This window comes from Xenopus tropicalis, chromosome 7, assembly GCF_000004195.4.
Source record: "Xenopus tropicalis strain Nigerian chromosome 7, UCB_Xtro_10.0, whole genome shotgun sequence".
NCBI lineage: Eukaryota > Metazoa > Chordata > Amphibia > Anura > Pipidae > Xenopus > Xenopus tropicalis.
The window spans coordinates 58,342,657-58,354,153 of record NC_030683.2 but is presented as its reverse complement, the minus strand read 5'-3'; the positions used below and the strand labels follow the sequence as shown (position 1 = coordinate 58,354,153).

The 11,497-nt window shown below is 40.7% G+C and overlaps 1 protein-coding gene across 4 annotated transcripts in view; it reads right to left on the bottom strand.

Annotated features, from left to right (window-relative positions):
- Positions 1 to 858: 858 nt before the first annotated feature.
- ndufs8 (NADH:ubiquinone oxidoreductase core subunit S8) overlaps positions 859 to 11,497 on the bottom strand; it is a 32,757-nt gene continuing 22,118 nt past the window's right edge. For 3 of the 4 annotated variants that reach the window (XM_012960895.3, XM_012960898.3, XM_012960896.3), the window contains one exon: positions 862 to 1,698. In XM_012960895.3, the coding sequence (XP_012816349.1) occupies positions 1,567 to 1,698 (132 nt within the window). In that variant the 3' untranslated portion in view covers positions 862 to 1,566. Of the gene's footprint in view, positions 1,699 to 11,497 lie in introns of all 4 variants that reach the window. The other variant, NM_001006929.2, reaches the window with a different exon arrangement.

Sequence of the window (11,497 nt, the reverse complement as noted above, 5' to 3'; positions counted from 1 at the left end):
GGGTGAATGTACTTTTTACTAGCATTATCCCACATATAATGATGTAAATGTGTTGATTTTGCAGAAGCTGAAATGACAGAAATGATAGATAATATGGGGGTATGTTCACATTGGGGCCCCTACATGCCACATTCTTAGGTAAACCTATACATAATGGGCATCAAACTGTTCAGTGGGCCCCTGGTGTTCATATTCAGGGTGTTTTATTTGGTTACTTTATGACCTTTAGGAGTTAAGATACTATAGACTGGAAGCTTTGAAGCGATTTTTAAAATTTTTTACAAATTTTTATAAAAACCAATAACTTTAGGAAAGCATTGCGACTTGGTAGTTTGGAGCAGACAGACAGTTCTACCTATTCTGGATTCCCCAGAATCTGTTTTCTAAAAATGTAAAATTTTCTGGGATAAACTTTCTGTTAGCGGAATTTTTGGCCTTAAAATCTAAGGTATGCAGCTTTCTCGAGCAGTGCTTTGGAAATTTGGTAGTGTCCTGCTGGAGGGTTTTGACCCATACAAGTGAGAAATCTCCATAAAACTATATATATTTGGTATTGGCACGTACAGGAGACATGGGACTTTCCAAATCAGGTGTATTTTCATTCATAAAATATTTTTTGTTTCTGGTATGTGTGTTTATATTATGGAAAATATTATTTTTCATTTTTTAGACATTTAGAAGCCTATATCTTGTTACAAAATTGGAATTACACAAAAATTTGTCCTGAAAAAAACGATATATTGTTTTCCTGGGTAAACTAAAAGTCCCCCCGAGGAAAGGCCCCTAAAGTGAAACAGTGCAAAATGTTCAAAAACTGTCTGGCAGTAGAAGTTCTGCTTTGTCCAAAACGGCTGGCAGTGAAAGGGTTAAAAACATGTTTTATTTTGCACATTCTATCTATTTTCCCAGTTTCATTTTTACACTGAACAATTCCTTTAATTGCTGCCATGAAAGCACAGATCTCTGTGGATTCAGGATCATGCATATTTTAACTACAGCAAATCAACTCTAATTAATAACAGCAAGCTGTTATGGAGTACATGAAGACAATGAAATATATGTTTCAGATTCAGAAATAATGTGATCATCTTTTACATGTGTACACTCAATTTAAAATGAGAAGTGTGCTTGTTTGTTATATAAAATCACAGGTGGATCTGGCATGCCAGAAGGTCTTTACAAATAAGGCAGTGAAGCAGGATAACTCAGAATGGTGAAATGATAGTTAATTCTGAGTAGTGTTTTTTAGCACGTCAAAAACATAGTTGTCCACCCCAACCGTGTTCTGAGCCAGCCTGTTCTTGAAGTTCCAGGCATTCTTGCTTAGTACTTAGATTAAAGTAATTAAAGATTACTTTTGGAATTTGGAACACAAGAAATTTAATATTCACAAAGACAATTGCACAAATGTTCCTCTATTTCTTTACAATAATTTTCCAAAATATAACTAAGTACTCTGAAGTGTAATCATACTAAAGGATGACCATGTTAGAGATGATAACGGCTCACACAAGTTATCCGCTATTCATGGGCTTGAGTGTTCTGAAGTAGCTGAAGGGACAGATTTCAACGGTAAAGAAAGTCAGCTTGTATATTTGCTCCAATCTCAACTTCCCACTTGTCTCCATTATTCAGAAGTTTCTCCTTGTTGTATAAAAGTTCTTCATGAGTCTCTGTGCTGAACTCAAAGTTTGGGCCCTGAAAGAAGGATATTCTAATTAAATCAGACCAAAGATGAAACACTTATCCTGTATTTTACATTAAATTGTATTTATAATGCGCCCAACTGAGCTTTAGCCGAAACCAGTAATGTTTAACAAAACAGGGCTTATAAACAGACAGTTTACTATAAGTATATTTTAAACTACTGGGCAAGGCAGGGGTTAAAGAGGTTGTCCAGCCAGAGAAAAATTAATATACATTAATAAAAATGTAAAATGATTTAAACATTATTTCTAAATCTAATTGAAGTTTCTGTCTTTCACAATTTCCTTCTGTCCTTTCCCCTAACTATTCATACCACTGAAATATTCTATTTGTAGTTAAGTCTGCTATAGGCAATACTGCAAATATGTCTTGCATACTCCGTGATTAACAAAACCAAGAAAAACTATATACGGTAAACTATATACTTGTTATAAAATTGTTGTGCTCTATCTATTTAGTGCCTTTGGCGAATTAATATATGAAATGTTCACAATCATAAGGTCACTGCGAATTCAAATCCATAGTATTAGGACATAACACATTTACATGTTGCCAGGGTAATTGCTTGTGGTGACATTTTTATAATCATGAATTATCCCCCCTCGCTCATGATTACTTTTTCTCCAAACAAAATGTAACCTGCCTCTTGCTATTGCCCGTGAGTAAATGAAACATTTAGAAGTGACTGGCTTAATTGAAGCAAGACTAGTGTCCCTACCAGTGTTATATCTCAGAGTCAACTTTAAGTCTACTAAAAAAAAATATATATATCACTTTAAGGGGGGGGGGTTGCTAACAATGGACTGGGGAGGGTGCACCACCCATAGCTCTTACCCCGATACTGCTACCAAAAGCCATCTGAGTGGGTAAAAACACCCAGAGCACCCATTACCCAATCGGCTTTGACACCGTAGCACGTCAGGGTGCCAGCCATGGTGGATTTCACCTCAACAAGTGCGGGCCACAAGCCCTTGGTCTTCTTAAAGCACAAGGAGCTGATTTTATAAGCAAATAAGTGCAGGAGAAACTCAATAAAGTGACATTAGTCAGGCATCCACACTCTGCTTACAACCCTTATGAAGGCCATCTAACTTCTAATTCTAACCGGGACCTTTCTGCATAACCGTTGTAATTATTTGAGACTTGCTAACCCTATTTTTCACTCTCTCTCTCTCTCTTGGAATTACTCAATGGTGCTTAAACAAAATGAATCTAATAACACAGGTTTAAAGTAGAAGGAAAGGCATTTTTCTGTAGATAGTGCAAGCTACAACACTATATTTATTCCGCAGAATGCTGTACTATACCTGAGTAACCAGCCATAGAAGCTCCCTCTGTTTAAGATAACAAGTGCCATTCTAGTGCTCTGTCTGACTTCACTTGCACTCCCTGCCTGCATACTGCTCCTGGAAAGGCTCTAAACTCAGATTACACAGCAGAGATGGGAGTGGCAGCGAGGAGTGATTTGGGGGGGGAGAGGAGCAAACTGAGCAGACTCCGTGCTGTGCCCTAAAGGTTTTTTCTGAGAGCAGGAAGTCTGACACAGAATATCAGGTATACAGAATAAAATGAAAGACGTGGCGTTTCTTTTTACGGAGGACTCAGAGCTGCAGTCCCAGTCATAGCACTGTCTAACCTAGCCAAAAGGTGTGTTCTAAACTGACTTACTACTTATCTCTGCCAACATAACTTCCAATACAACTGGAGATATCCCTTTAAACTATGAAAGTCACACCCATATTCTGAAGCACCCACACGAACAGAAAGCTTTCTGTCAAATACACCTAGAATACAGCCTACACCTAGAATACAGCAATCCCACAACGACGTAAACCTCTACCAGGGAAACAAAGGGAGGCAACTTGAGAATGGGTGTCCACTATGGCTAATTCTAACAAATATACATTACACATTTTGTCACACAATGCCAAGGACCTTAACTCTCGTTTAAAAGGAGAATGGCATGCAAGGAATATTTAAAAAAAAAAAGTAGTTTCTAATAAAACTAGAGGATTGGCAATCCTGCTTCACGGATCATGCCCAATTATAATGCAAACCAGCTAACACACATTCATAGGGCAGGATTCTTCTCCTACAAGGACATGTCAATGTAAAACCCCTAACGGTAGTAGGTATTTACGCTCCTAAAGCCAACAATTCCCAGTTTTAAATAATTGTCAACAGTAAGAAATCTAAAAAGTTTATTGATCTCTATATGGCACCGATTATGACATTATTCAGAAATTACAGGGGGTAAAACTTGACCCCCACGTGTCATCTGGTAAGCATTGACGTAGAGGCCCTGTATACGAGTATCCCGCACAATATGGGACTTATAGGGGGCAAGTATTTCCTGATCAAAAAGTATGGCAATGAGAAAACTAGTTTCCTAATTGACCTATTACAATTTGTTCTTACGCATAACTATTTTCTCTTTGATGGGAGGTTCTACCATCAGATCAGGGGAACCGCAATGGGGAGCTCTTGTGCCCCCAGTTATGCAAATCTTTATTTGGGGTGGTGGGAAGAAATCATTGCTCTTAACCCGGCAGATAATCCTTTTCTCCATAAGATCATGCTATGGAAAAGATATATCGACGATATTCTAATTGTGTGGCAGGGAAATAAGATTGAATTTGATAGCATGCTCTCTCACCTTAATACTAACAAGCTGGGTTTGCACTTTACCAGTGATTTTGGTAGTAAACAATTACCCTTTTTAGATCTATGTTTAGAAATAACTCCGGAAGGGTTGATTTCCACTACGATTTATCGCAAACCGACCTCCACAAATAGTCTGTTGCATTTTTCTAGCTTTCACCCCACACCCCTGAAGAAGGGGATACCAGTGGGACAATACCTCAGATTGCGCAGAAACTGTTCTGATATAGAGGACTTTAAGATCAAGGCCGCAGATCTACAGAACAGATTCATCCAACGGGGATACCCTAAACGGTGTCTCAAAAGGGCGTATCAAAGAGCACTTGACTCAGATCACCATACTTTGTTGTTTGGCACCAATGTCAAAAATATTGAAAAACAACAAGCAGATATTAGATGTGTGGGCACATTTAACAATCAGTGGTCCAACATCAAATCTATCATGAACAGACATTGGAGTGTTCTAAAAGGGGATCGTGATCTAGGCCAGATTTTGCCCAATACACCAACTTTGGTGGCAAGGAGATCTAGTAGCCTGGGGGATTTACTAGTTCACAGTCATTTCAGTGAACAACACGAATTACCAACACACTTTCTTACCCCTACTGTGGGCTCATATAAGTGCTATAGATGTGAAGCATGTCAGTACATGGCACCTATGAAATCCTTTCAGAAACCCGGATCTACGGCTAATTTTCAAATTAGACAGTTCATTAATTGCCGTACCAAAGGAGTGATCTATGTGGGCATGTGTCGCTGTCCTATGTTATATGTCGGGAAAACTTTTAGGGAACTGCGTAGAAGGATTCTCAAACATATAGGGACCATCATTAATAAGAAGGAGACCCCCCTTGCCAGACATGTCAGGGATTTCCACAATTCTGATGTGACCGCGATTTCCTTTTTCGGAATTGAAAAGGTTAAATTGGGACCGAGAAAGGGAGATATTAATAGCGCTCTGCTGAAGAAAGAATGTGAATGGATTCACAGACTTAAATCAAGAGCACCTTTAGGTCTAAATGAAGGGTTCACCTTCACCCCCTTTATACGGAGATAAGTTTCTCCTGATTAGTTAAAGAATCATATCAAGATTTAAATAGTAGAATTCTTTAATTCTCTTTACTCTTTCTTTTTTCTGTTCTGTATTATTATGATTTTTGCAGTATTATTACTCTTTATATTATAACCATTATTATTATTTTTTGTACTATAATTATTTTGGAGATTGGGAACTCTATTATCTACTTAACACTATCAAAAATTGCTGAACGCTCCTCTTTGGCGTATTTCCACTTTTTGGAAAGAACTTAGTTAATCCAAGATGGGACTAGAATTCATTAACATACCTCCCAACTGTCCTGATTTCCGCGGGACAGTCCCGGTTTTTAGAGCGCATCCCGCTGTCCCGGATAGTTCCATGAATGTCCCGCATTTCCGTAATAAATTACGGAAATGCGGAACATTCATTGACTTACCCGGGACAGCGCGATGCGTTGGCGCTCCTTCCTCCCCAGCGGGATAACCCTTCTGTTAGTGGATTTTTTGCAGGGCTGTGGAGTCGGAAGCAATTTTGGGTACCTGGAGATGGAGTCGGCAAAAAATGAACCGACTCCTACTAAATTTAAATGGGAATTAAAAAAAAAAAAAAAAAAAATCAATAGAGACACCCCCCCATACACAGTGCCCCCCATAGAGACACCCCCCCCCATACACAGTGCCCCCAATAGAGACACCCCCCCATACACAGTGCCCCCAATAGAGACAGCCCCCGCCATACACAGTGCCCCCAATAGAGACAGCCCCCCCCCCCCATACACAGCGCTCCCTCCTTCTTCGTCGTCCCCAGCGGCTCCTAGGTGTATGCGGCTCCTTCTCCGGCGGTCCCAGGCCCTTTTATAAGGTTGCGCCGTGCGTAATGACGTCACCCGTGCATAAGGGCGCAACCTTATAAAAGGGCCAGGGACCGCCGGAGAAGGAGCCGCATACACCTAGGAGCCGCTGGGGAGGAAGGAGCGCCAACGCATCGCGCTGTCCCGGGTAAGTCAATGAATGTTCCGCATTTCCGTAATTTATTACGGAAATGCGGGACATTCATGGAACTATCCGGGACAGCGGGATGCGCTCTAAAAACCGGGACTGTCCCGCAGAAAGCGGGACAGTTGGGAGGTATGTTAATGAATTCTAGTCCCATCTTGGATTAACTAAGTTCTTTCCCTCTCTCTCTGGTGTCTTCCCCCCCCCTTCTTTCCCCCTTTTCCCATTATATTTTTTAAGGTAATTATAGTATCATCTAATGCATTTCCTGTCCGTGTTTTTAGACATGAGCTTGAATGTAATGATTTATTCCACTGTGGCCCATGATGGTCAAGTGGTTTTTTAATTAAGAATTAGTGTAATTTATTTTTAATTTAATGTGATGAAATAAAAGTTATATTTTAAAGGTGCAAACACAAAAATTCTAATATGTCGATATAATTAAACCCCACACTGCTATTATTTGTATAATCTATATTATTAGTATAATCTGTATAACTGAATCATGACGATGGGCAGGTTGGTTTCAGAACCCCTCCTCCTCCCCCCACCCAAGACAGACATATTTTATTCATCTTAACGCACACACAGAGCAGGAAAACTGAGAAGGGACAGAAGATTTGTTAATTTTGAAACAACATCTCACAAACGGTGTGCAGCCCCTAGACCTGAAAAGAACTATCTTGCATGTATCAAGCCCACAAAGTGTTGCACCATTTCTCTTTAGGCCAGTCACTGTGTTCTTTGGCAAATTGTAACCTCTTCAGCACATTCTATTTTTCAGCAATTGGACTTTGCAGGGGCTTCTTGCCAATAGCTTGGCTTCAGATAGGTGTCTCTTCTAATTGTAACAGTACTCACAGGTAACTTTCTGATCTTCCTGGAGCTGTCTTTTTTTTTGGCCACTTTGGCTATTCTTCTATCCATTGAAATGGTAGTTTTCCATTTTCTTCCACATCTTTCAGGTTTTGGTTTCCATTTTTAAAGCATTTGCGATCATTTTAGTGGAACAGCCATTAATTTTCTGCACTTGTTTATATGTTTTCATCTTCTCCAATCAACTTTTCAATCAAAGTACACTGTACTTCTGAACAATATCTGGGACAATCCATTACTTAGATTTTCAGAGAGAAATGCACATTTGCTGCCTTCCTTAACCCTTTCACTGCCAGCCGTTTTGGTCAAAGCGGAACTTGTATTGCCAGACATTTATTAATATTTTGCACTGTTTCACTTTAGGGGCCTTTCCTTGGGGGGACTTTTAGTTTACCCAGGAAAACATTATATCGTTTTTTTCAGGACAACCTAAGCTTTCAAAGTATGGTAGAATTTTGGTGTAATTCCAATTCTGTAACAAGATATAGGCTTCTACATGTCTAAAAATAAAAAAACATTTTCCATAATATAAACACATATACCAGAAACAAAAATTATTTTATGCACAAAAATACAACTAATTTGGAAAGTCCCATGTCTCCTGAACGTGCCAATACCCAAAGTTTTAAAGGAGATTTTGCACTTGTATAGGTCAAAAACTCCCAGCAGTACACTACCAAATTTCCAAAGCACTGCTTCAGAAAGCTGCATACTTACATATTTCAAGGCCAAAAAATCAGGGCTGTGGAGTCGGTAGATAAATTCTCCGACTCCTCAGTTTCTGATTATTCCGACTCCAACTCCTCTGTTTTCAATATGCAAATGTATTTTATACATTCATACAGTCAATGAAAAGCATGCTTCATGGTCACTCAACGTGTTTGTTTATGCACTGTGTGCACTGGGCTTTATTCTTATAGCAGAGAAGTAATTAATTATGACTGTTTGTGAATTGGGACATTTAAACTTGATTTTTTTTTTTTTTATTCCCATTTAAATTTAGTAGGAGTCGGATCATTTTTTGCCGACTCCATCTCCAGGTACCCAAAATTGCCTCCGACTCCACAGCCCTGCAAAAAATCCACTAACAGAAGGGTTATCCCAGAAAATTGTACATTTTTGGAAAGACAAATTCTGGGGAATCCAGAATAGGCACAACTGTCTGTCTACTCCAAAACTATCGAGTCACAATGCTTTCCTAAAATTATTGGTTTTTATCACAATTTGTGAAATTTATAAAAAAATCACTTCAAGGCTTCCAGTCTATAGTATCTTATCTTCTACAGGTCATAAAGTAACCAAATAAAACACCCTAAATATGAACGCCAGGGGTCCGCTGAACAGTTTGATACCCAATATGTATAGGTTTACCCAAATATGTGGCATGTAGGGGCCCCAATGGGAACATACCCCCATATTTTTGGAAAGTATACATTCCCCCGAATCTATAATGGGTACACATTTCTTTTTACTCCAAAGTACCAAGCCGTAAAGCTTTCCTGTTTGCCGATTTTATGACATTTCAGAAAATCACCTAAAAATGTTGCAATTTGCTGCATTTATCTCACACAATTTCTTGCATACAAAAGGCAAATCACCCCAAATAGAAACACCTACGGTCTACTGAACAGTTTGATGCCCAATATGCATAGATATACCAAAGTCTGCGGTATGTACTGACCCCAAAATGAAAATAGCGCATATGGATTTCTTGCCTGCCAGCTCAGCTTTTGCACACAGAACCCCCTGACAGTGAATTATGTGCCGTAACACCCCCTACTATACAGAGACCCCCAGAAAACCATATATTTTTAAGTACACAATCTGATGAATTCAAAATAGGTAAAGTTATTTTTCTACACCAAAGTTACATATGGCAAATCTATGCTAAAAACAGATCAGGAATACTAATACAGGGATAAAAATGCAATAAAACCACAAAAATTGTGCAAATTAGTGAAACAACAAAATAAGTCACACAAATAAGTGGTCAGAATATCTGATCCAATAGTAACTCTGTCAAAATAAAGTTTTTAGGGAAAAGAAACTAAAAACAAAGTGGTAAAAAAAAATAATTAAAAAACAAAGTTTGTGTATACAGGTGTATAAAAGTGTGCAAAATGAATTGTAGAATGTTGTACAGATACACCATCTGCAGCAAGATGTTCTTGCAGGTCTTTGGAGGTGATCTTTGGCGTGTCTGTAACCATTCTCACAATCCTCCAGGGCTGTGGAGTCGGAGTCGAGGAGTCAGAGGCAATTTTGGGTACCTGGAGTCGGAGTCGGCAAAAAATGAACCGACTCCGACTCCTACTAAATTTAAATGGAAATAAAAAAAAAAATAAATAAAGCAAGTTTAAATGTCCCAATTCACAAACAGTCAAAGAATAAAGCCCAATGCACACAGTGCATAAACGAACACGTTGAGTGACCATGAAGCTTTTCATTGACTGTATGCTTCACTAAATGGGGCGTAACGCACAGTTAAAAGGTGTGGCAGCTCCACTGCGTCATGTTCCCCTGTTACAGGGAACCCAATGCCCACTGGGAACCCAGCCTAACTCTCACTCATAACTAGAAATACTTGTATACGTGAAGGGAATGGATAGACCATAGTTTAAGACTGAAGCTTTAAAACATTTGAAAAACTGCTGTAATTCAGCTGTAATGTTAGCTTAAACTTTAAACATGACTATGGGATTCTAGGGAAATCATTAGGAGTAGAAGTATAGATAAAATTGTCTATCAGTTTATTATCAGTTCAGTCGTGTTTTAAGTGCCCCTTCCCACCTGCCCCTTCCTGGATGTATAAAATACATTAGCACAGTGCTGTCCAACTTCTGCGGTGCCGAGGGCCAGAATTTCTCGCGCATACATGGTGGAGGGCCGCTAATGGAAGCCAGTTTTGACCACTCCCCCCTTTTAAAACACACCCACTTCTAACCACACCCATTTTATCACAATGGTGGTAGTGCAGCAAAAACCCAAAGCCTTGGTCCTCACTTCAGGGATATCAACCATCATTCATACGTGAAAGAATTATATTATGTCATATTAAGACATACCCTAAAATCCATATGACTCCTCCTCCCCTGTGGATAGCACAGCAACCCCCAGCATATAATTACACACCTTAGGGACCATTTAATGGCTATTTCCAACTGCTAACAAACTCCCAGAACAAACCCCTGCCAGGTTCACCTCCCACAGGCAGCATAGGGTAGAAAAAGTATATGGCACACACACAGGCAGCACTCTGCCTGCCCTACGCTACCTGTGTGTGCCATACTCTGCCTGTCCTATGATGCCTGTGTGTGCCATACTCTGCCCTACCCTGCCTGTGTGTGCCATACTCTCCCTGCCATATGCTGCCTGTGTGCCATACTCTGCCCTACCCTGCCTGTGCCTTTGCAATACTCTCCCTGCCATATTCTGCCTGTGTGTGCCATACTCTGCCCTAGCCTGCCTGTGTATGCCATACTCTGCCTGCCATATGCTGCCTGTGTGTGCCATACTCTGCCCTACCATATGCTGCCTGTGTGTGCCATACTCTGCCTGCCATATGCCTGCCCTACCCTGCCTGTGTGTGCCATACTCTGCCTGTCATATGCTGCCTGTGTGTGCCATACTCTGCCCTACCCTGCCTGTGTGTGCCATACTCTGCCCTACCCTGCCTGTGTGTGCCATACTCTGCCCTACCCTGCCTGTGTGTGCGCAATACTCTGCCCTACCCTGCCTGTGTGTGTGTGTGCCATACTCTGCCTGTGTGTGCCATACTCTCCCTGCCATATGCTGCCTGTGTGTGCCATACTCTGCCTGCCCTGCCTGTGTGTGTCATACTATGCCTGCCATATGCTGCCTGCCCTGCCTGTGTGTGTCATACTATGCCTGCCATATGCTACCTGTGTGTGCCATCCTCTGCCCTACCCTGCCTGTGTGTACCATACTCTCCCTGCCATATGCTGCCTGTGTGTGCCATACTCTGCCTACCCTGCCTGTGTATGTCATACTATGCCTGCCATATGCTGCCTGTGTGTGCCATACTCTGCCTGCCCTATGCTGCCTGTGTGTTCAATACCCTCCCTGTCCTATGCTGCCTGTTTGTGCCATACCCTCCCTACCCTATGCTGCCTACACACAGGTCTGAGGTGTGAACAGTTGAACAATGTGGGTGATTACAGCCTGAGCAGGAGGTGTGAACAATGCAGGGGGTGAACAA